The sequence below is a fragment of the Amblyomma maculatum genome, chromosome 2 (assembly GCF_055883805.1).
Source record: "Amblyomma maculatum isolate TAMU_Amacu chromosome 2, ASM5588380v1, whole genome shotgun sequence".
Taxonomy (NCBI): domain Eukaryota; kingdom Metazoa; phylum Arthropoda; class Arachnida; order Ixodida; family Ixodidae; genus Amblyomma; species Amblyomma maculatum.
The window spans coordinates 1,450,456-1,476,548 of record NC_139345.1 but is presented as its reverse complement, the minus strand read 5'-3'; the positions used below and the strand labels follow the sequence as shown (position 1 = coordinate 1,476,548).

Genomic DNA, 26,093 nt, shown 5'->3' with positions numbered 1-26,093 from the left:
TGTGCTGGCTACTTTCCCTGCATACAACACACTTTCTGACAAAAGAGAACTTGCCTGTTGCCACTCCATTTTTCTATGCCACTGCATGCACGATGATGGCCAGTTTAAGAATGGTTTTAACAATCTGGAAGCATGGCTTGCCGTGCATTGTTGGGATGTTTTTATAAGGCCTTTTTGTGGAGCCTGTACAGTGCACAATGATAGCATAATGGGCCTGCCAGGCCTGCCAGCTTATATTATCCTTATCTGAGGATGTTTTGCATGGCTGTCTTGAAATGAAAGGCATAAATGAAACCTGTGCACAATAACGATCATGGCAACTACCATGTATAGTCAAAGCTCAGGAAAGTCTGAATGGAGGGCTTCCCCAGTAGCGCTATTTTTGCTCCTCCTTCCCTGCACATGTAGCGGAGTTTGTACATTGCCCTGGCCACGATTCATTTATTTGTTGACCCCCATTTGGGAGCACGATTTCGAAAGGAAAAAAAAGCTAGGTCTGCCTACATACGAGCGAATAAGGCAATAGCTTTACATTTATCCGTTAGGTTCTACAAACTACATGTCAGGGCATTACTCTGTATTCTCTTCCTCTATGTGCCTTTGCCCTCTGCCAATGGTAAGCGTAAGCTGAACAAGATGCTCGGCTAAGTTTCACTCAATCAGAAGCGTTGTAACTACGAAAAGAACACATAAATGCATGTTGCATATGGTTGTATGCATGGGAGAACAGTGTCATTTGTAATCGTAGCAAACCATGAGTAGGCAGCAAAAATAAACTTAAAATAAATATATGCGTATATTGCAGGCAGATGAGAATGCTGCAATCCTGAACCTGCTTGCAGGTAACTTCTTTTGTACCACCATGAACAAAGTTGCAGAAAAGTGGCAATCTACTCCTCTGTGCCATTGGCACCCAAGGTTTGCTGTGCAAAGACTACATACCACTCTTCAAAACACTGGTTTAATGATTTCCTAAGCACAGGTATCCATCAACATGCTTGGCCACTGGCATAGCCAGCTACTATCTTTCTTTGGTTGCTATGTTGTCACTAGGTGCGTAGAAATACTGGAAGTGGCTGCAATGAGCGTTGCACTTCAAGCAATGCAATAAGAGTGGAAACACAGGTCTTAAAAAGCATCTTGCTGTTTAAAATGCCAGACATCTGTACCAAAGCAAACAGTACTACATAAAAGCCTTCATCAAATCGCTCACGGTCTGAAACCTCCTGTGGGGTGTTGTGCCTGGGCAAGCCACCCGGATTCCGCTCATGCAAACGTCAGGCTCCTCCTGCCGACACCCTCTTTGCCTGTTCCGGTGCTGCTCATCAAGGCAGCGGCGCATTGCCAGGAAGCATCAGGCGGTCAACATGATCGGACACTTCTAGAATGCCAGACACCCGTGTGCCGGTTCCCTGGCGACGAGTCGCCTTCGCTGCGCGAGAAATTTGAAGCGAACTATCAGCGCGTTCACTGATTGGACCTCTCGGGCTGCCATCACGTACTACCTCCGGATTGGACATTTTGAGGGCCAACGACTTTCCCACGCTATTTAAGCGAGCACACTACCTCCGGTGAACGAGACCTACACGAGTGTTTATCGAGTGCAGTGCCACTCGCAAGGAGGGGTCGCGTCGTAGTCTTCCTGGCCGTCGCTGTCTAGCTGTTAGCTCTGGTCCCCATGCCGATTTTGCTGTAAATATGCCCAGTATATAATGTACAAAGACGCCTGTATTCATTGCTGACTTGGTTTCATCGCTATCACCAAGGTAGCAGGCAGCTCTCGTTTATAAAACGGGCGACGTGAGCTACGGGCCATACTCCCTTCGGCACAACAGCGGCTAAGACACGTGAAATGTGTGACAAAAAGTCCACATACAGTCCAAAAGTAAAGCGTTGGAGAACATACGTTTTTCACTAATGCATGCAAAACTGTGTACCAGGTTCGCAAGCTTTAAATCTCTTGAAAAGGCTTTATTGCCAAATGAGATAAAAATTAGGGGGGCACTTGAGCTCCACCCTTGAGTTTGACGCGGTAGCGTTTAACACACAATGATTTTTCACTTTTCCAAAAGCTTAATTTTTATACACTGATACTTAGCAAGCATCAGCAAACATTGGTTCTCCATTCTGAGCAGTTTGACACCCTTGAATGCATTTTTCATTTTTTAAACTTCTGATCAGTTATACACACTAAATTTTCTTAATTGGCATAATAAAGCATTGGCTTTTCATTGAGCATTTTGACACCTTGAACTCCCTTTTTAATTCTTTCATTTCTTTTCATCAATTTATTATGATTTCATTAACTTGTTATTGCTTATCACCACACCAACCATAATCACTAGAACCACAAATTACCATATGATTTTTTTTTCCATAGCGAACGATTCTTTCCGACATGCGGTGCAGACTGCTACTACGACACAGACAGCTTTCCGGCCAAGCAAGCTGTATAGGCTCTTGCTTAATGAAGAAACAATTCATATTTGAAAGAGCTCATTACAAAGTAAATGCACTCAGCTATATTCCTATAGGATCACCTTAGCTTCGTTGCAAAAAAAAAATTCTAGAGGGCACTTTGGACCACTGGTAAAGCACTGGGCTGGGGATCCAAGGAATGGAGGTCCGATTCCTGGTGGAGACCAGGTTTATTCATTTATTTTTAATCCTCGCTCTCTAAAGCGTGACACCGCTGCTGACAACCTTTTGTCGGCAATCTCCTGTTGACAACGATGAGGCATTAAAGGCTTTCACCTTAAGATGGTTGACAAAAAAGAGCACTGTCCTGATAGAATGCATAAGCACAAGCTGTGTACATGGCATGGTGCAATGCAAATGTTTGAACAGCCTGGCATGGCCACCATGAAAAGACTTTATGCACTTGAAATCACTTATGTAGCAATTTTCAAAACACATAGTTCTCAAAGCAACACAGACAGCACCAACATAAGAAACACACACAAGTCTGTCCTCAAGGGTCCTGCTCTTGCTGGGGCTGCTGCTGCTGCTGCTGCTGCAGTGGGGGCTGCTGCTGTTGGTGCCACAGCCGTTCTAGTTCATTCATGCGCGACCGAGCATGCTCAAGCCGATGAAGGGACATGTGGAATACCTTCTGCGCTGCATAGCTTGAGCCTTCGTGTGGTTGCACTGGAGAAATGGAAGCAGTATCATATTATCTCCTCAGTCGACATCGAAGAAAATTCTATCACATTTCTGTTCTCAGTACAGTCTGACAGCTTGGCCATTCATAAGTTTGTTAACACTTGTTCAGGTACAAAAGGTGCTTTTATTGGCAAGAAATTTGGTGTTCAAGGTGCAATGATTCTTTTTTTTTTATTGCGAAAGCAATACTACGCCAGGTCTAACCACTCGTCGCTATGTGCCGTGTCCATGTCCATGGTCCCTCATAAAAAAATCAGCCTGCCATGACGTTTGAATTTACGTTACCCCTATGGCCACGGGCAGGAGCTGCCAACTCGTTTCGCTCCTTTCATACGGGAAGGTGATATCAGAATCAGCCTGCCAGAACCGTTTGCATTCTCATTACCCCTATGACAAGCAGGCACGTAGGGGAATAATGCAGCATACAAACGAAGCTTCCGCCGTTGCTTTTGCAATTCAACTAGGGTTAACCAGAGCTAAACCATAACTTTTTTTTTTTTTTTTTATCAGTCCAATTCTAACATGGTGATGATGTAGCAAGTCATGGGTTTGCTTTAATTTTCTATGTGCAGTTTTTGCTTTCATCTTGCTTGTGTGATGACGTTGCACAAGTAGTATAATGATGTAAACGGATTGTTAATATTTGTGTATACACAATTTCACAAAGGGGTGAAGGGCACTGCCATATTGGGCACTGCACTGCTCTCCTAGCACAGGAAAGTGTGGACGATGGAAGATTGCCCGGTTACTCCAAGGATCCTGAAATGGTCTATAGGTCTAATAATCATTCATTCCCATCAGAAATCTCACTCGATCCCACTGCAGCGTGATAGTGAAAATGGCTGTTAGTGGTGATAGATGTCTTCAATGTTTTGTTTTTTTATATTCTTTGTGATTAGATATTGGCTACAGATAAGTCTAGGCCAATTTTATCAAGCGCCATAACACAGTACAATGACAAAATGTAGCTGGAAACAGCCACTCTATATACAGTTCTTTCTGTCTATGTCCTGTTGCTTTCTATGTGCTGTGGCACATAATGAATACAAAGCAATTCTTAACTTTGAGCCAGCACCATCTGTTAAGAGTTCAAAATGCACAAGCACAAGAGAATAGCAATGAACAGAGAGATGACATATACCAAAATATATACAGAACTTCTAAGGTACGGAAACGTTAACATTACAGTTCACTTTCAAGGGCAGGGAAAGAGTTGGTTTGTTGGTTAGCTACATTATTGTGGGGTCAGAACCAGAGTTTGAATATGACACTTCCTCTAATAAAGGAGTAATTACTCATTGACATCCACCCAAGTGCAGTCATGCGGCTACAAAAGAAAGCTATACAGCCTTTTCAAAAACTTCATAGTTAAAAAAATTTGTCCCGGTCTGGGGAACCAAGACCACCACCTTTTCGGGACAGTCGCTCTATCAAACAAGCTAACCAGGACGATCAGCAGACCAAATCGTAGGGCGAGAACGAATTGATAAATGACTCAAGTGGGAATGGTGTTGGTAATTCGTAATAAAGGAGTAATTACTCATTGACATCTACCCAGGCGCAGCCATACGGCTACAAAAGAAAACTACACAGCTTTCTCAGAAACTTCGTAGTTGAAGAAAAATTCTTCCTGGTATGGGGAAGGTCAACTTTTAAAGGTCCATCTTTTTTTTTTTTACTTTAATTCCTTCCCCAAACCATGACAAATCTTCTTTTAACTATAAAGTTTCTGATGCTGTATAGCTTTTCTTTGTAGCCATATGGCTGTGCCTGGGTGGATGTCAGAGTAATTACTCCTTTATTAGAAATGTACTCCCCCTTGGGGTATTCCCCTAAATATTCCACCAACACTTCTTCTAATTTCATAATTGATTACTTTTTAAACATTAACTTTGGGTAATTCATCAATCAGTGTTTCTATGATCAATTATTTAGGTTCAGCTTCACTTTATTTCACCATACATGCACAGCAGATTGAACAAGCGGCATGTGGTGAGGAAAACGGGGAATAAAGCTGCGTATGATGCAGCTGGACCGGCCCCACCTCCCTCAAGCTGGTGAACAGGATAGCTGAAAGAGCTCAAGAGCATCAAATGTTGAATAGTATGTACAAGACATGTGGATGTTTTAGTGTTTTACTAGGAAAACTAATATAAAGCAAGACAAACGAGATCACTGTGAGGACAGATAGAGGAAAACAGACTTTTTCCTCAACTAAACATTGCGTGCAAAACATTCTTTGATAATAGGCGGCGTAGTTCTAGCATAAGGCTACACTTATTAAGTGCATGCAAAAGGCTAGACTACAGCCAGCATCTGTAGACTATAATCGGTAGGGGGAGCGGTACATGCTGGAGTGAACAAAACCTTGTGGAGGGAGACTAAGTGTTTTCTTTCAATTAAGTTGGTAACATGCTTGGTAATGTGTTGTTAATGTCCATTCTTAAACAACATTAGAACATATCTATATATGCTGCGGTCCTTCGTCGCCCACCTCCAGACCACGCCCCACCGAGCTCACCGAACCGTCAGGAGATTCGGTTCCTCCAGGGGCCTCAGTGGGCGCCTCCCAGGCGCTCTCAACTGCGCCGAACTGACAGGTGGCGCAGTTATGACAGCCGACCACTTTGTTTCTACTGCGGACAACCTGGCCATGTGTATCGGTACTGCCGCCACCGCGAAGAGGGGCAGTCCTTTCCGCTTGCTTCTGCTCGCCGCCGCTTCGACACTGATTCTGCCCAAATCGACGACGTCCCTCCGGTCAGCAGGGAAACCGAATCCCCGGGCTTCCGCCGCCGCTCCTCCCCATCGCCACAGCGTTATTCGCCGACGCGTCGCAACACTAATGGCGTTAGCGGACGGCGGTCTCCTAGCCCTCACCGGGGAAACTAAGAGCTGCAACCTCGCGAGGGGAGGTTGCAACCAGTCTAAAAGTGTCGAAACCCTCACCACCGCCGCAATTGCCGACAACCCGGGCTTCTGACGCCGCCGCTAACATTGACATTTCCGCACTACCGCCGAAAATGCCGTACCAGATGATCAGCCATGACGACGAAGCTGACAGCGCCGACCTTGCCGCGCTTCCGCCGCAAATGCCGAAAGGGACGATCGACCCAGATAATTTTGTTAGCGCTGACCTCGCCGTTTCCATTGATGGGCTGGCGGTACATGCTCTGGTGGATACCGGGGCAGATTTTTCAATTATTAGCCAGAAACTGGCCGACACCCTGCGCAAAGTAAAAACTGAATGGACTGGGCCAGTAATAAGAAGTGCTGGGGGTCAGCTACTGGCACCGACAGGGAAATGCACTGCCCGGATAGGAATAGGAAACGCGGTGTTTGTTGGCAGCTTCGTTATTCTCCCTGACTGCTGCAAAGACCTCATCTTGGGCATGGACTTTCTGCGTCTTCATGGGGCTGTAATCAGCATCCGTGACAGCATCGTTGCCTTCACCAATAACCATGAAGACCTTGGTTATGCGCAAGTACCACTATTGCCCTTACGCGTCGCCAATGAGACGGTGACATTACCTCCGAGATCATGTTCTCTTGTTGAAGTGAAATGCGACGTGGCGCATACAGGCGATGGCGTCGCCGAACGGGCAGTTACCCTAATACTCAGCCGAGGCGTTTCTATAGCTCGAGGGCTGGTCAACTTGACCAATGGGCATACCGAGCTGCTGCTGACAAACTTCAGCGACGAGCGTCAGCAAATTCCGAAAGGCACAACTGTGGCCTTTTTCGACAGCCTCCCAAATGCGCAGCACTGTTGCTTACTGCAACAGAGAGGATCAGTGTGCAAGACACCCGTAACCATCGTTGATGTGAGCCCAAATCTGTCTTCTTCAGAGCGGGACCGCCTTTTGGATCTCATACATCAATTTCGAGACTGTTTTGCTTCAGAATCGCGGATCGGCCAAACGCCTTTGACAAAACATCGAATTATCACGGATGACTCGATTCGCCCGATTCGACAAAATCCTTACCGTGTGGCTCCGAAAGAACGTGAAGCCATTCAGCGCCAAGTGGCCGAAATGCTTAGAGACGACGTTATCCAGCCGTCACAGAGTCCCTGGGCTTCCCCCGTGGTACTTGTTAAAAAGAAAGACGGCAGCTTACGATTTTGCATAGACTACCGCAAGCTCAACCAAGTGACCAAAAAAGACGTGTACCCTCTCCCTCGCATCGACGACTCCTTGGATCGCCTACGAAATGCACGTTACTTCTCGTCGATGGACTTGAAAAGTGGATATTGGCAAATCGAAGTGGATGAGAGGGATCGGGAGAAGACAGCATTCATCACTCCCGACGGATTGTATGAGTTTAAAGTCCTTCCGTTCGGTTTATGCTCGGCGCCAGCAACATTTCAGAGACTGATGGACACTGTGCTTTCGGGACTTAAGTGGCAAACATGCTTGGTGTATCTTGACGACGTGATAGTGTTTTCGGCTACATTTGAAGAGCATCTACTCCGTTTGCTAACTGTGTTTCAGGCCATACAATCTGCGGGCCTCACATTAAAACCCGAGAAGTGCCACTTCGGTTACGAGGAGCTGCAGTTCTTAGGCCACGTCGTCAGCCAAGAAGGTGTTCGGCCGGATCCTGAAAAGCTCTCCGCAGTCGCCAAGTTCCCAACACCTACGGACAAAAAGACATTGCGGCGCTTCTTGGGTCTTTGCGCCTATTACCGTCGGTTTATTGCTGGCTTCTCACGAATAGCCTGGCCATTAACTTCACTGACTCGTGACAATGCTGTCTTTCGCTGGGGTGAAGAACAGCAACAAGCTTTCAATGAGCTGAGGAGGCGTCTAGACACCACCTGTCCTGGCGCACTTTGATGACGACGCCCCTACACTGCTTCATACGGATGCCAGCAACGTGGGCTTAGGTGCTGTGTTAGTGCAGCGCCAGGATGGTGTGGAAAAGGTAATTGCTTACGCCAGCAGGACCCTATCTAAAGCAGAAGCGAACTACTCGGCAACCGAAAAAGAATATCTTGCAGTGGTATGGGCGGTTATGAAATTCCGCCCTTATTTGTACGCTCGCCCCTTTCAAGTCGTCAGCGACCATCACTCTCTCTGTTGGCTGACGAACTTAAAGGACCCTTCAGGGAGACTCGCGCGTTGGAGCCTTCGATTGCAAGAATTTGACATGGCAGTTATTTACAAATCTGGAAAGAAGCACACAGATGCAGATTGCCTTTCGCGAGCGCCGGTCGAACCTTCCACTATGACCGATGAAGACACTGCGTTTTTAGGTGTCATAGATGACGCAACGCTTTCCCAACAGCAGCGAGAGGATCAGGAATTGCTCCCTCTTATTGATTTCTTGGAGAAGCGAACTACGGTTGTGCCGAAGATTTTCGCCCGAGTGATCTCTTCATTTTTTATTCGCAACAACGTCCTTTACAAGAAGAACTTCCGTCCTGGGGGAAACAGTCTTCTGCTCGTCGTCCCATCGGTTCTCCGCACTGAAGTTTTGCAAGCGTGCCACGACGAGCCAACCGCCGGTCACCTAGGCTACACCCGCACGTTGGCTAGAGTACAGCACGGATACTACTGGCCAAAACTGCCGGCGACAGTGAAACGCTATGTACGTACGTGCATTGACTGCCAGCGCCGTAAATCACCCCCTGTAAAACCAGCTGGCCTACTCCACCCTCTTCATGTGCCAGCGACACCTTTTAAGCAAATTGGCATGGACCTCCTGGGACCATTTCCGACGTCTACAGCCGGGAATAAATGGATAATTGTCGCCACTGATTATCTGACCCGCTACGCGGAGACCAAGGCTCTGCCAAGGGGTACCGCCGCCGAAGCAGCTAGGTTCTTCGTTGAGAACATTGTCCTGAGGCATGGCGCTCCGGCACTTATTATAACTGACCGAGGAACTACATTTACGGCCGAACTTTTGGAAATCGTTCTTCGCCTCAGTGGTACCAGTCACCGTAAAAGTACTGCCTATCACCCTCAAACCAATGGGTTGACGGAACGCCTCAATAAGACCCTCGCAGACATGCTTTGCATGTACGTCGACGTAAACCACAAGAATTGGGACGAAATAGTACTTCCCTACGTTACGTTCGCCTACAATACGGCCCGCCAAGACACCACTCGCATGACACCATTCAGCCTCCTTCACGGGCGACCAGTAACAACTATGCTGGATGCAATGTTGCTCCCGAATGCCGACACCGATGATCTCGACCAGGACGCCGAGGAATTCGCTCAGCGTGCAGAGGAAGCTCGCCAACTAGCTCGTGTGCGGATTCAAAATCAGCAGGAGCACGATGCACAACGCTACAATCAGAGACACCGGCATGTAATGTACGAACCTGGCGACAAAGTGTGGGTCTGGACACCTATTCGCCGCCGTGGACTCTCCGAAAAACTATTGCGACGATACTTTGGACCCTATGTTGTTCAGCGACGTTTAACCGACGTCACTTATGAGGTGATGCCAGACGGGGTGTCGACATCAAAGCGACGCCAGCACCAAGCTGACGTCGTCCACGTCGTGCGTATGAAGCCATACCACTCAGTCTGACCTCAACCTCCTACTTCCTTTTGTTCTCATCGGGACGATGCTTCCTAAGGAGGGGGGGCAAATGCCGCATAGAAGACGACGCAAAAGATGACGACAAGCGCGAGCCTGGAAGTGAAAGAAGCTTGGACACAAGACTTGTTCTGGTCGACCATTCAAACCATCTATCGCTAGGTTCTCCTTGGTCTTCTACCGAGACGTGACAATATATATATAGATAGAGCATATCTATTTTTATAACCTTGTGTTTTCAAATAAAGCGGCACTGTGAGCATTATACGGCTCATTTGCTACGGTCCGCAGGGCATTCTTTTGCAAAATCTGCAACTTACAAAGAGAATGTTTTATGCCATTACCACAAACCAGATGACAATATTTGTAATTGAAATATTGAGCTGTACAACATGCGCATCAGTAGTGGAGGGAATAGCTGCTGAGCTTAGTGCATAGACAGCCTGTGTGACAATCCTAATAAATTTGTTCATGGGGAAAACACCTAGTGTTTTTAATGCTGACCATTTTTCAATTTCAAATTATTTAGCATCAATGCAGTGACTAAAAAGTATCTTGTTTTTGAATGGCTTTTTTTTTTCTTTAATTCAAGCCATAACCATTGGTACAGCCTTGGAAACCTTAACTTGGTGGCAAACAATGGTGCTAATGGGGAAACTTCCTTTATGACAGAGTGACAATGAGCCAGCTAAAGAAAACCATTGTGCGCGATCACGTTTAAGCCATAGCAGGGTCACCCCAGTCTCTTATGGCAGTTCCTGTCCTGAGAAACATCACGCGTCCAGTGTAGCCGCCCTTTACCGTCAGATGATGCCACAACTTACACCCCATTACACTTAACAGGGCAGCTTCCACATAAAGCATGATATCACAGGCACCAGGTGCGCAAAGCAAGGACCCTGATGAAACTAGCACTACCAGTAGAAGGTTTTATGTAAAAGTAGCTTCCACATAAAGCATGATATCACAGGCATCAGATGCGCAAAGCAAGGACCCTGATGAAACTAGCACTACCAGTAGAAGGTTTTATGTAAAAGCTGATGCGTAAAGTGTTTATAATACTGCACTTCCCTGCAGCACATTTGATGAGAAACGTTCAGTGTAGCTGCTGATCTCTAGGCTAGAATATTAACAACTCTAGAATATTAACAACTTTGAAAAATGGCCCCTGTTAGAAATTAACAATGTGTAACAAAAAACAAACAAAAAGTGATCCCCTTCATGGATCGCTGCCTTGTCGTGGCGGAGGGGCTTGCGAAACTCGATGAAGTCGTGAGCTCTGCTGTGTAGGGCCACCCAAGATAGACAGGTCACGGCAGAGAGCTCTGACAAAATGTGATTCACTGGAGAAGGTAATGGCAACCCACTCCAGTATTTCCTGCTAAGAAAACCCTATGACCAGTCACAATAGCATTAATGATATGGCGCCGGAAGATGAGCCCCCCAGGTTGGAAGGCGCCCCACATGTTACTGAGGATGAACAAAGGGCGATTCCTAGTACAGTCGAACCCGGATATATCGAATTTTGGTTATATCGAACGCACGGAATATCCCCTTGAAAATCCCATGTAAAAGTATAGGAAAGCCGCATCATATATCGAACTTAATTTCACCGGTCGTTCGATATATCGAACTCCGCACCACGCACTGGAAAGTGTGCCTTCTCCAAAGACGATCGCATCACCCTTGGCCGTTTGCCGCATGCCGTCTTCAAGCCACGTGCGGAAGGAATGAGAGGGGACAGTTCGGCGACGGCTGGTCTGGGCAGCGCCGCGCCCATTCCCCAAAGGCGCGCGCATTTGCAGCTATCGTTTTCCGCGCGCCAACACATGACGTTTGCAAGCCATGTGCGTGGGTGTGCCCATCCTTCTGCCAAGCTCTCTCCTATAGAACGCGCTGCGCATGCGCCAAGCCAGCTCAGCCCGTTTTCAGACAGGCGTCAGCGCGTGTTGCGAACCCTCTGCGCGTGCAGCGACTGAGGTGGCTATCGTGCCTGCGGACGTTAAAAAGCTGCAGCTCTTTGTTTTATTTATTTATTTATTTTTTGCGAGTCATCCTTTCTCATCGTTGTGCTGTTCGGAAGTTAAGAAGCGGCAGGGTTTTTTTTTTTATTTTTTTTTTTGTTTTTTTTTTGCGGGAGTCGTTTATCCTTGCATGTATGAGTCAACGAAAGCAGGCGGTCGGCTGCTGCGATCATGACGCCCGCCCCAAGCGCGGCGTGATAAATCGAACCAGGCTTGTACGTGCAATCAAGCCATCACGGGCACTCTGCCAAGTTCGCTCCCTGTCACCGCAGGAGCTATAAAAAGATAAACGCGCGCCCTGACGTTATCGCTGCGCAGCATCTTGGCACGCTGCCAAGCAATGAGCTGTGGATGAGACGACCGAAACGGAGTGACTCGCGCCATCGACGTGCAAGCGAAAACGGTCGCGATTTCTGCCGCGGCAATACAGCCCGCTTGCACGAACGTGAGGGTATAAGTCCAGTCTTAAGACCGAGTCTAGTCTTATCCGAATCTAAAATAAGACTGGGCTTCCCGGCGGGTGGCTCGAGCAGCGAGAGGGAGTTTGAAATTTTTCGTTCTGTCGCTGCCGCTCGTCCCTGAGATCGCTCAATCGCTTGCATGTGAGCGAGCTGGCCTTAACGCTTTTTTTTTTTTTTTTTTTTTTTTCAAATTCTCCGTGCAAAAAGTGCAGGGTGGGTTCATTATGCGAGTGGGTTGCTTATGCGACAAATACGGCACCGTTTTTTGGCATCGTAAGTGCCGTCACAAGCCGATTTTTGTATATCGAATTATCGATATATCGAACTATTTTGCGATCCCCTTCGAGTTCGATATATCCGGGTTCGACAGTAGTAGCTCCAGGACGAATGAAGCGGCTGGACTAAAGCCAAAAGGACGCTCAGTTGTGGATGTGTCGGGAAGCGACCGGAAAGTCCAATGTTGCAAGGAGATATATCACATAGCAACATGGAATGTAAGATCTATGACGCAAGGTAAACTGGATGTCGTCAAGCGAGAAATGGACAGATTGAACATTGATATCTCGGGTATCAGCGAGCTCAAGTGGACCGGAATGGGAGAATTTAATTCCGGCGACCATTATGTCTTTTATTATGGGCACGAATCCAGGAGAAGGAATGGGGTCGCTCTCATAGTAAACAGAATAATGGGCAAAGCATTGCTAGGGTACAACCCCAAAAATGACCGAATGATTTCACTTTGGATCCAAGGTCACCCTTTCAACATAACAGTTATCCAAGTGTATGCACCAACCACTACTGTTGAAGAAGCTGACGTTGAGAGGTTTTATGCTGACCTGCAATGCCTTTTAGACCGCACTCCATCATCAGACGTCCTTTTTCTCATAGGAGACTGGAATGCTAAGGTGGGGAGTGAAGAAATATCTGGAATTACAGGCAAGTTCGGTCTTGGTGAGCCAAATGAAGCTGGGCAGAGGCTAGTAGAGTTTTGTCAAGAAAACAACCTGACCATAGCGAATACTCATTTTCAACAGCACAAGAGGCACCTGTACACAGACTTCACCGGACGGGCTGTACAGGAATCAAATTGATTATATTCTTTGCCGGGAGAGATCGAGAAGCACTATACAAGCAGTAAAAACAAGGCCTGGGGCCGATTGTGGCACCGATCATCAGCTTCTTGTTGCCATTTAAGCTTCGATTGAGGAAAACGCAGAAAACTAGAAGGCCTTTCAGGCATGATCTGGATCAAATTCCATCAGAATATGCTGTGGAAGTGAGGGATCGATTTCAAGAATTAGATCTAGAAGACAGAGAGCCTGAAGAGATGTGGACTGATGTTCGTGATATAATACAAGAAGTTGCTGCTAAGGTAGTTCCAAAGCAAAAGAAATGCAAGAAAGCAAACTGGTTATCTGAAGAGGCTTTGCAAATAGCTGAGGAAAGGAGGATGGCAAAAGTTATGGGGAAAGAGAAAGATACAATGTTCTCAATGCGAATTTTCAGAAAATAGCAAGATGAGATAAGAATGCCTTCCTGAACATACAGTGCCAAGCAGTTGAAGACAACAGCCAATTGAGGAACACAAGAGCTCTGTATAAGACAATCAAAAATATCAAAGGAAGCTTCTGTGCTAAGCTGGGCGTGATAAAGGACAAACGACGCACGGACCTCACTGAAGCCTCAGAGATAAAGAAGAGGTAGCAGGAACACACAGAACTGTACAAGAAGGACCCGAATGTGCAAACCCAACATAAGACAGTTGTGATTACTGGTCTCGAGCCGAGCATCCTGAAGAGTGAAGTTAAATGGGCCTTAGCCAGCCTTGCTAAGAACAAAGCTGGTGGAATTGGTGGCATTCCAGCTGAGTTGCTTCAAAACCTCAACCATGACGCTGTTAACATTTTGTATACATTATGTCAGCAAATCTGAACCTTGCAGTGGCCACAGGATTGGAGGAGGTCAGTTTACATCCCTATTCCAAAACAAGGCAGTGCCAAAGATTGTTCCAACTACCGCACGATCGCGCTTATTTCGCATGCTAGCAAGGTGATGTTGAAAATCCTCCAAGGTAGGCTGCAGCAGTATGCGGATCGGGAGCTTCTGGACGTGCAAGCTGGGTTTCGCAAGGGCAGAGGAACCAGATCGCCAACCTTTGCTGGATCATGGAAAAAGCAAGAGAGTTCCAGAAACCCATCTACTTCTGCTTTATTGATTATGCGAAAGCGTTTGACTGCGTAGATCACAGCAGATTGTGGCAAGCTCTCCAAGAGATGGGAGTTCCAATTCACCTATCTGTCTCTTCAGGAACCTGTATGAAGGGCAAGAGGCCACAGTCAGAACTGGGCATGGTCTTACTGGTTGGTTTCTGATTGAAAAAAGAGTGAGACAAGGCTGCATACTGTCGCCCCGCCTATTTAACCTATATGCTGAGTGCATCATGAGAAAGGCCGGTCTGGACGAGTCCAGATGGAGTGAAGATTGCTGGGAAACGTATCAACAACCTTAGATATGCAAATGACACCACTTTAATGGCAGAAAGTGAAGTGGAATTCAAGAGACTTCTGATGCGTGTACAAGAAGAGAGTGAGAAGTTTGGGCTTAAACTGAACATTAAAAAGACAAAGATCATGGTGTCTTGCCCTATCAAGTCCTGGAGCATCAAGGGACAAGAAGTGGAAGCTGTGACAGATTTTCTCTTCTTGGGCTCCAAGATTACCTCGGAAGGAGACTGCAGCCATAAAATTAGGAGACGCCTGCTTCTAGGAAAGAGAGCCATGGCTAGCCTTGACCGCCTAGTAAAGAGCAGAGACATTACACAGGCAACCAAGATCCGTATAACTCGTGCTATGGTCTTTCCAGTTGTGATGTATGGATGCGAGTTGGACTGTGAAGAAGGCTGACCGCCGAAGAATTGACACGTTTGAATTGTGGTGCTGGCGGAGGCTCTTGAGAGTTCCTTAAACGGCCAAAAGATCAAATCAGTCGGTATTACCGACCATAAACCCTGACTACTCATTGGAGGGTCAAATTCTAAAGTTAAAGCTCAGCTACTTTGGTCATCTGATGAGAAGAGAGGAGTCACTGGAGAAAGATTTGATGTTGAGAAAGGTTGAGGGTCACTGGAGAAGGGGTAGGCAGCAAACGCGATGGTTAGATGCCATCCTCGAGGCGCTGCAGATGAAGTTATGTGATGTTAAGAAGATAGTGAGAGACCGGAAAGCGTGGCGTGATATGGTCCATAGGGTCACGAAGAGTCGGACACGACTGAACTGAACTGAACAAAATATTGAAAAAGGCATGTTACTTCATTATAGTCCGAGTAAATTAGTGTTATGGCAATAAAAGTTGGAAGGAAGTAACATAAAAGCAATTGATTACTTTCTGCAATTTTTCAGTTACATTTCACGAGCTGCAATTGACCACTGCAAACAAACTACTTATACCTGAGCCACATCAACACTTTTGATCCTTACTGAAGTCGATCTGCAATGAGGCTTTTCAAAGGATTGAAGCATCTGGTGCTACACTGGGCATCTGAATCATTACTGAGAAGTTTCCTTCGTGTACAGTACATAATATAAAAATGTTTCAACAATGTTCTATCATGCCTTTTAATATATTTCTGTGCTAATATTTGTGGTTTTATTGGATTCATTTGCTTTTATTTTTAGAGCTGAATAATGACGAGGGTGTCGATGTTCGCTCTCAAATGTGTTTTAAAACTTGAGACTGCTTGAGGAAGAGGCCTCGAGCTAAGAAGGCTCGGGCTTGATTGCACTTGAAAGTTGTCGTATGACAACCTCGATCTGCATCGAGTTGAATGCGGATTGCGTTCAATGAGGATCGAAAGTGCTCGTGTGACCGAGGTATTTTCTGTAGAGCTCATAACACTGCTCAGAAAAAATATAGGCAGCCAATGTGACTCATCCAGACATTTTTCGCATGAATGCTCAGCAGAATGAGTGCACCAACAGACAATAACAGATGATCTCGGCACTTCCATTAGCCACCCTAACATGCAAAAAGCATTCAGAAAGTTAGCTAAACCCGCTATAATGCTGTACCTGCATGAACTGCAGTTCCCGATTTTTTTGTTTCTTTGCCAGAATTACCTATGCACGTGTGGCTTTGTTTCATAATATAGACGTTTTCTCCCTCTCAATAAGAACTTGCACACTGAAGCCTACGGCAGGTCTGTATTAGGCTACTTGCCTGTCGACACTTGCGTGAGATAAAGTATATGCTTGGTCAGAGAAGCCTCGACGTTCTGCAACGTAGTAAGAAAGCTCGATGTATTTGACTCCACTTGCTTCATGCTGGGCTTCTCCCGACTTAGCTCAAGGCATGCCTGACCTGCGACGAGAGATAAGGAGTCTCATGAGCTTTTTCTCTGTTACGAGAACCGCGCTGGAGAAACTAAAAAAAAAAAAAAAAAAAAAAGGAAATGAACCAGAAGAAACAAATATGTAGTGCGCGTGCGATATGCGATGACACTGAGCATCAGCACTTCCCGCTTCTCGTAGCAACGGTGTTCATAGTAGCTACGATCTCGCAATGCCTGTTACCTGCACTTTGAAGAGCCGCAGCAACTTCCTTCTCGACCTCTTCCAGCTCTTTGAGTTTCATCTTCAATGTTGCCATCGAATTCTGCAACACCAAGGTGCACCCAGGGACGCCATTCTTAAGTGTCACATTTTAGTAACCAAGCTTAACTTGTACATGCAGTGCATCCAAACATCTAATAATGTCACACATAATACAAGCTTGTGTCTGAAAACTTACCATGTTTAAGTATATATCATATGTAAGGTACCCAATGAATAATGCGTACGCCGACACTAGCGAAGCTACCTTGTTTCACTCGAAGACCTACACTCCTACCATATTCCTACTGCTCTTGCCAAGGTAGATCGCATCACCAGCATTGCTCCTACGCCTGAAATACAAAATTATAACAAAATCACGATCACGGTGAACACGACTTTGCCTCAAACGAATTTACAGCAGCCACTGTAAATACTGGCGGCACCTTGCCTTGGCTGCCTCGGCGGCACTGGGCTTCGACTACGTGCTTAACACAAAATTTAATATAAAAATCACTGAATACCTAACAGTAAACCTATTTTTTATTAGTAAACCATTTTATTTCAATAACAGCACTTTATCAACATTTCAGTGCCTTTTGCAACAAAACAAATGGCTCAACCCTTGGCACAGAAAGCGTTGCGCAGATTAACCATGTGCTCCGATGTTGGTCGGCCATCTTCCAATTTTCTATTTTGATTTGTGCAGTGGAATTTCGCGTGTGCCCGGTTGCCTGCAATAAATAAATGCAGCGCTGAAAACGCGGAGCTATGTGCGCATATGTCAGCCACAAGCACCTTTCTCAGCAGTGACGAGCCGAGCACAGGCGAACAGTCGGTTTTCAGGCGAAGAAAATTGTCGGGGAACCAGTCCGTCTCGGAGCGTCCGTGCAAAAGGGCATCTTCGATGACGGACACGACCAAAAGAGTCATGTACTCTGCTTTAGCGGGCTCCAATGGCGTCAAGAAAACCGCTTCGCCCATGTCCAACAACAAGCCCAACTCGGCCAAGAAGCTGATCATCAAAAACTTCGGTAAGACCACAACAACGTCGTCCGGCCGACTGACGCCTTTCGGTTTCTGCGCGCTTGATCCCGCATAGGTGACTCGCACTTCTTGTAAGCGTCCGTAAGCGGACAAGGGCAGCACTTTCGACGAACATCATCGTTCGCCTGACACTGTCACTGTTGTAGGTGATAAACACTGTCGCCATCCGTCAGGACGGTTACAGGCACAGCGGGCACTATCACCAATGCGCACCTTCCACAAACGTAGGCGAGCCTACCGCTGGAGCCCACCCGTCTGCTTTTACTGTTTTGTGTAACAAAGTGCGCTAGTACTCCGGTTGTCGAGTTGTGGTGAAAAGGCTACTTGTTTACAGCCTTTTATCCTTTCAGTGCCACCACGAAGACTTAGGTAAAACAGGCTCTGACAAGGACGGTGTTGTTGGTTAGCCGTGAGTTTGCAGAAGATACTCTTAACGTGTTCAGGCAGGTCTACTTTTTTAACTTTTTTTGAGCTAAAATATGCTCCAAGGAAGTGAAGTTCATATTGCCAATGTTGTATGAAGTCTGTCGAAAAGCTACGTTTGCGGTTTGTTTCTGAAATGTGTCGCAAGTAAGCCTGAGCTGGTTTTGTGCGGATGGCATCCTGGTATTTTTCTTGCTTCGTAGCGTTGATTATTGTTAACCTTTTTTCGAAATCAACACTACTTTTTAAAAGAATATCGCTGTGGCTCCAACCTAAACCATGTAACATGAATTGGGTGCATGAACAGCTTGTATCTTTTCTTGCTTGCATTATCAAAATAGCTAATTTTGCATACTAGAGTCGTGTGCATTGCATCAGCGCCTGTACTACACATTTTGCACATTGACCATGATTAATCAAGAAGTCTGTACCTGACACTGCAGATGTAGGTGATTTCCTTAATTTCGCAAACATAAATATTGAGTTACATGCTTTCACTTCATGTGCACACCTGCATACGTTATACTACACCATCTGTCAAGACCTTGTCAAAGCTTCCAGGTGTTGCGAAGAACTTCCTTCTGGACTGAATTTTTGACAGATATATACATTTGATAAAATTAAGGCGAGGTTTCTACCTGGTATATTGTATTAACAAAACTCAGGTGCTGAATGAATGATTAAAGCTTTGCTGACAGACTGCTGGCAGCAATTTATTTTCTGCCTTCGCAAAATGTCATTTGTTCAGCATGTGGGAAAGGTGGGGCTACTTGAACAGGAGTTCGGGGGGTTTTGTCGCCACCTACATGTTCTCATTGATATGGAACCGCTGTTAGTGTGTGAATGTGGAGTAATGAAAATGCCATGGTTTATTTGTGCTAGTCATTCAGGCATTAAGTTTAAATTTTGGGCTCATCATTGCCGCATTGTGTGTGACGAAAATTTAAAGAAGAGTTGTTTATGAGCCAGTAAACGTTGATGGTGTCAATAGAAGTAGTACTCTCTGGTTAGTAAAAGTGCTGAAGAAGAAACCTTGCCCCTACAAAAGCTTTTGCATTTTACCTTCCTCATTCAGTGGATAACGATAACAAATGAAAAAATATATTGTCATTATGCCAAGTTGTGCATCATGAAAGGTTTAATGCATTAAACCGCATGTTCTTGTTGTTTGTGGTGTTTAACGTCCCAAAGCGACTCAGGCTATGAGAGACGCTGTAGTGGAGGACTCCAGAAATTTCGACCACCTGGGGTTCTTTAACATGCGCTGACATCGCACAGCACACGGGTGCCTTGCTTTTCACCTCCACCCAAACGCTGCCGCCGAGGCCGGGGTTCGATCCCGCGTCCTTGGGAACAGTAGTCGAGCGCCATAACCACTGCGCCACCCCGGCGGGGTAAACCGCATGTTCTGTTTGTAGTGCTTGTTCTGCTTGTAGTGCTCAGTGCACCTCGAAAGCTGAGCTTGTGTAGAAAACTGACTTTCTAAAAGGACTGCAAAAGCTCAAATGCACACCTTCGCTATATTCAATGTTTACACATTCATTTCCTGGTCTAGCTGTAAAAATGCTACTCTTAAATTGCACAGCAAAAACATGCCTTAGGCTTCATTTGATATCATTTGCATTTTCAAGGAACACCAAATAAGCCTTAATTGTGCATGGCCTAATGTGGAAGATTTTTTTTCATTCTTGTTGCTATTTTTATAGAAGCTGAATATTGAGGCGGTACAAGTGCAGGTCCACTCATTATTGAAAGAGAAAAATGCTGCTGATTTTTGGGCATCGTTTTTTTTTTTTTTTTTTTTTGCTGTCCTTTTCATTCCTTTTTTGTTTTCTGCTTAACTTTAAAAAAATAATAAGAAAGAGTCAAGTTGTGTGCTACTGTTATTCTTTTTCTTCATTTGCTATTTATTTGTTTTTTTAAGAGTGTGTGAACACATGATCATTCTCATTTATCCCTGAAGACCTGAAGACCACATGGGGTTATATGTGGTTGTATCAAGAGATGAACATAATGATACTCTTGTTTCCTTGCTTGAATGTGCTGACCCTCCGGCATGCTGCATTATGTGTCAGTTTTACTTCAGAGTTTGGGGTAAAATCCTATCTGCCCTGCAACCACCGAAGTTGTCATTCACTCGAGGTCTTCTTGAACCCAGTCCAAGTGATTTTAGAACAAGTGTCCTGCTCTTCCTGTGGTTAAAGTAGTTTTAATTCCCTGATGGTGAACTGTGCAACCATGTTTATGCTTGCCGACTGCCACAGAGCGGCCCCAGCTTCCTGAGAGATATGCCGAGGAGGCATGGGCGCAGCTACGTGGGGCAGTGGTGGCCATCCAGCAGTCGCAGCCCATATCAACGTCACAGGAGGAATTGTACCAGGCCGTGGAGAATCTCTGCTCACACAAGATGGCTCCGCAGCTCTATGACAACCTCCGCTCCCTGTGCGAGCAGCATGTCCGCTCAGCCCTTGGAACTTTCTCAAAATATCCTTTGCCCCTAAACTGTTCCAAACTAGCTTCTTCATTCTGGTACAAAAAGGGAGCCCGAACAGAAGCTGTGTTCTGAAAGTGTGATGGCACTTTGGTGTAGTAGTTGTGCTGACAAGTGTAGCTAAGTAGTATGCAGCAGAATAAAGACAAATGCTTGGCTCAGTCTTTGTAACAAGTATTTTAGATACAGTTAGTCTTGGCTATTGAGGACAGAATATTTTGTTCACCACCTTGTTTATTTTGATTGCCCACTATCCTGTTTACTAAGAATCTAAAAAAAGTTTGCCGTCTTTGGGAGACTTGCAAGGGAAGCCTAGAAAGCTAAACATTTCGACAGATTTACCTGTCTGGTTGGGTTGATAACTAAGTAAAACTTGAAATTTCTCCAACCAACACTTTTTTATTTTACAAAACCTGACGTTTCGCATGCATGACGCGGGTGCATGACGCGGGGCTGCGTGCAGCTATAAGTAAAGGAATAGACGAAGAGGGGAAGGAAGAGATGAGTGTGAAAGAAATGAGAAGGAAGGAGGGGGGGGGGTTAAGACGAGTCACGGGGCCGCAGGGGTGCTCGCTGGTGACTTTTTCTATTCTTCTGTGAAGTGACCAGGAGGGAGGGAAGACCTTGCAAATGTACAGCAGGAAGGTTGCCTATTGTCTGGTTGATGTTATTTGCGGTCGACTGTATGTGCCATGACTCGAGGAGGCGTCTTTTCCGGTAATTGGTCTCGGTCTCCAGGATGAATGTTTCTTCGAAATTTATTCTGTGGTCAGAATCTTCTGAATGTTCAGCTATGGGGTTGCGTTCTCTTGAAAAATTTCGTACATCATTCCTGTGTTGCCGAATTTTTTCTTTTGGGTTTTTTGTTTCACCAATGTAGCTAGCATCGCAGTTGGCGCAGGGAATTTTGTAGACAATGCCTTGGGCTCTTTCTCTTGGCGGTCTGTCTTTGGGGAAGGGTAGCACGCTCCCCAAAGTGTTTGAAAGCTTGTGCGCCACTCGAATTCCTTCTTTTCTTAGTATACGGGCAATAGTTTCGCTGGCACCTCGGACATAGTGGATAGTGACGTATTTCTGAGATGCAGTTGCTTGCTGCTGGTTATTTTCTTCCCGGGGCCTGTCGTTGTGTTTTTGAAGACGAATGATTTTTCGGATAAAATTTTTGGGGTGGCCGTTCATGGTTAGTTCCTTGAATATCAAGTGTTTTTCATTTGCTTTGTCATGTTCTGTGGTGCAATGTGTTACCACTCTTTGTAATAAGGTCCTCACAACTGATGTTTTATGACTTGTTGGGTGGTCCGAAGTGAAGTGCAGATATCGCCCTGTGTGGGTGGGTTTTCGTTAGATGGAGAATTGCAGATGGTTGTTTGCGATTCTCCGTCTGCCGAAAACCCACCCACACAGTGCGATAATGTTGGGTTTTGTAAAATAAAAAAAGTGTTGGTTGGAGAAATTTCAAGTTTTACTTAAGGGAAGCCTTCATACTTAGATTGTGAAGCATCTCTATAGTTTCATTGCTCACAATATGTATACTGCAGCTCTGCATGCTTTTAATGGATGGAGCTAAGGGATTGGTGAAACCTGCATCAGTGATTGGCTTTTAGATACTTTATTTTTTTTAATACGACATTAATGTTAGGCTCAGTAAAGCAATCTCAATGTTTTTCATGTCGCCGTGTATGTAGCCAGGGATATCATTTTGGCTTTGTTTTTTCTTTAGAAAAATTTTGTAAAAGGTACCTCTAAGACATGTAATTGCCACCATTAAGCAAGCTATAGAAACCACAAGTTATTATGGGTCACATATCAAGTTAGTGAGAAGAGGACAAGCTCTAGGCTGATGTAACTAAAAAATGTAGCTGCAGATAACCCACTAAGTAGGCCTTTCAGCTAATGCCATCGACCTTCTGTCATGATGTGCCACCGGCTTTACGCTTGCCAGCGTGGTCTTCTGCCTGATAACATGGTGTAATGGTCAGGTGGCCAACTGCGCTGTCATGACAACAGGGTGATCAAGCATTGGTTGGAGGGCCTGTTTTGAGGAGCATTCACCACTGTATGGCGAGGACCAAATAGTGCTCAACAACAGGGTGGTGCTACGAGAAGTAAAGTGCAGCTACCGAAAAAGCAGCAGTTTATGGTGAGAGCATGGTAATGGTGAAATGGGAGGGTGAAAATTAAGGGCACGAGGATGCGATGTGAGAAGAGCAGTGATGGAAAAGGGAGTAAAGTGGAAAGGGGAGGGGGAGTGTGCAGCGGTGACAAGCAAGCAAGAGGGGTCAGTCAGTTTGTACCAGCGTATGTGTAATGTGTCATTGGTGAGATATTAGAGCGCAGAAGATAAATGTTCCTGTGCCGCCTGAGACAAGGTGGACAAGTGCAGTGATTTCTCCCGCTGCTATGTCAAACTCGCTTGGCTCATGCATGGATTTCATCTTTTAGAACCAGGCGGTAGTCCAGCACCTGGAAAACACCTCCTGCCGCTTCTCAGGTCACAAGGCCTCCTTTGTTACAATCAGGAACTGGGAAAAGAGAGTCAGTTGAAGGATCATTGGTCTCTGGCTGCATGCATGTCTTTCTCAAATTGTTTACCTCAGCATATTACAAAACCAAAATATCTGGAGAGCTGCACCCAAGTTTCGCATTGCCGACTGTTGTAATCATGTGCCAATTTTTCTTGTGGCCATCACAGTTCTCCCGCTTGTCGCTATTTGGTCATGCGTGTATGGCAATGGTGCAGAGTAATGCATTATTGTTATCACACTATTTGGTTTCTTGGTCTCTTGCATAGGAAAACTATTCTTAGGTTAATGTTACATAATTCTTCTATGAGGCAAGAAGACATTTTGTGATGTCCAAATATTTCAGATATTCAAGGCCATGTGAAGCCTTTCAAGGAAACTTGCTATTTCTTTACGTAAGTTGTATGCAGTAATCCTTTTTAATTATGCTGCACTGTATGTAACATTAGCATGAGGATATTAGGTGAGGTGCCAGCCTGTGTACCCATTACAAAGCATCCAGCTGATGCACTTACAGCCTTTATTTATTAATTTTTTTTTCAGTTTCACATAGGGTGGATTGCACCTACTAGATTCTTGTGTATCCTGGTTGCTATGCTGACATTACAGCAGCATTTCTCCTTTCACACAAGCTAAGGAAGGCCATAGTTTTTGTTTCTGTGACATGAACTTTTGATGCATTAAGTATGTATTTGACAGGATTCTTGTCACTTATATTAAGCTGGCGGCCCCGGTTGGATCCCAGACATAGTGGCCACACCTTAACAGAGGCAGAGCGCAAGGCGCCCATGTACTATGGGGTCTTGGTGCCCGTTAAAGTGTGTGTTGCCCCCAGTGGATGCAGTTGTACGCTTGCATGCCTAATGGGCAAGAAGGGGCAGGCAAAGCAGTTCCGTTTTGTTCTTTACGAAGCAAATACTTGAATTTGTGAACAATAGATGTTACAACATAGTTTTTTGCTGCAGAGTCTCAATAGGTTTCATTAATGGAATATATGTCATTATTGGCATTTTCAATACTTGTATGTGCTTTCCTTGACTCCTTAGCACAGACTCGCTCGACAGCAGTTTGTTTCTGAAGCTCATGAATGCATGCTGGCAATCACATTGTCAGCAAATGGTAAGTTACGATTTTGCACGTGTCTTACGGTTCTCACCATTTGCACTCATGGGCCATCGTATTATGCTTACTTTTCTCATTATTACATTTCCAGATTATGATTCGAAGCATATTTCTTTTTTTGGATCGAACTTATGTGCTTCAAAATGCTTCAGTAGCTTCTATTTGGTGAGTAACACAACGCCTAGTGTGTGAGTGAAAAGGAGTAGCATGTGTTTAAAATTTTGTCACATGCTTGTGGAATTTTTGATGTGATTGCTGTGTGTGTATGGCTAGTGTTTAAGCAAAAAACTGTTTGCCCTCGAAGGGAGTCACCATTTAAAATATCTACATAAGGGGGGGTCAGCTTTTCTGTTGTATATCCTGGCGCTTCATATGCCGGTAAAGCTAATGGAGCTATGAGGGGTGAGAATGATGCTTTCTTACCCTCTACAGAGATTTTAAGCTTGGGGTATGGCAGCTTCCCCCCCCTCAGCATACTGCTCAAAAGCCAACCCTGGGGCCTTTGGCAGCTTTTGACCACCTCTGTACATTTGCTGCTTGTGCTTAAGACTGTAGTCGTGCCCTGTATTAATTAGCTTCATAGTGCCAACTTGCTGATCAGTTTGAGACCACCTCTGTACATTTGCTGCTTGTGCTTAAGACTGTAGTCGTGCCCTGTATTAATTAGCTTCATAGTGCCAACTTGCTGATCAGTTTGAGACCACCTCTGTACATTTGCTGCTTGTGCTTAAGACTGTAGTCGTGCCCTGTATTAATTAGCTTCATAGTGCCAACTTGCTGATCAGTTTGAGCCATTTTTCAGTAGATTATTGATGGGAGAAACTCTATAAGTGCGAACACAAGCCGCATGTGGCAATATTTTATCACTAAGTACATTGCAGTGCACATTTGAGAACTCGCTTTTTATTGAGAAGTATTCATTCAAATTTCTGAACATTTACCACCTTGTATATATGTCCTGTAAGTTAAGTTAGGGTTAGCAGGGCCAAACCGAAAAACCTAGTTGAGAGTAATTGGAGTTGTAGTAGTTAAAAATAAAGAGAAAAGGGGGGATACACATCCATTGAAATGGACCATTTCGTCAGTATAATATGCCCATCTTATCAAAAATTCTTTATTTTTTTTTTTAATTTTTTCAGTTATCTTCTCTCATGAAGATCTTTGTGATCTGGGCAGACATTCATTAAATGAAATTAATGAATCAACTCACACTAGTAGTCTGTGTCTTATTTCAGGAACTTTAAGGCAGTCAATCAGCTCTAGGTGTTCATTTTATTGATTTTAAACTGTTTCATTTGCCATGCACGAGTATGTGATGATGGCTTATCATTTTTAGGAAGATTAGTTAGTATGAGGCATGAGCTGTATGCATAGGTTGGTTATGTGATCTTGCCCCATGGGTGGGCAGCTCATGCAGGATGCCCTGTTGGTGCAGCAGAGTTTACTCTAAGGGAAAGTAAACATAGCTGGGGGAGGCCGGAAGCCAGTTGCAGAGTTGAGATTGGAAATAAATATTCTGGAAGATGGTATCTTCACCCATGAATGGGTGGATATATTTGGAGAGCTTGTGAAGGGCACCTTTGTCCTGCAGTGCACTTTTCTTCCACTTGGTAGTCATGGTGAAGGTTAGCTAGAACTGGAAAAAGAAAGTATGTGATGGTCAGGGTGGGTGCAGATACTTATATCACTCTCCACACGAT

General features: G+C 45.2%; 2 protein-coding genes across 2 annotated transcripts in view; one reads left to right on the top strand and one right to left on the bottom strand.

Annotated features, from left to right (window-relative positions):
• Window positions 1–945: 945 nt before the first annotated feature.
• On the bottom strand, window positions 946–17,255 carry MED11 (mediator complex subunit 11). The gene is made up of 4 exons (XM_084593043.1): window positions 16,988–17,255; window positions 16,771–16,852; window positions 16,418–16,558; window positions 946–3,147 (listed from the first exon to the last, which is right to left on the bottom strand). Exons 1-4 carry the CDS (start codon window positions 16,988–16,990, stop codon window positions 2,972–2,974), a joined length of 402 nt encoding a protein of 133 aa, XP_084449169.1. The 5' UTR covers window positions 16,991–17,255; the 3' UTR covers window positions 946–2,971.
• A 187-nt stretch (window positions 17,256–17,442) lies between these two features.
• The window catches only part of Cul4 (cullin 4), a 32,443-nt gene continuing 23,792 nt past the window's right edge, over window positions 17,443–26,093 (top strand). The window contains exons 1-4 of the mRNA XM_084593037.1: window positions 17,443–17,822; window positions 20,523–20,743; window positions 24,322–24,390; window positions 24,485–24,558. Coding sequence (XP_084449163.1) covers window positions 17,570–17,822; window positions 20,523–20,743; window positions 24,322–24,390; window positions 24,485–24,558 — 617 coding nt within the window. The 5' untranslated portion in view covers window positions 17,443–17,569. The remainder of the gene's footprint in view (window positions 17,823–20,522; window positions 20,744–24,321; window positions 24,391–24,484; window positions 24,559–26,093) is intronic.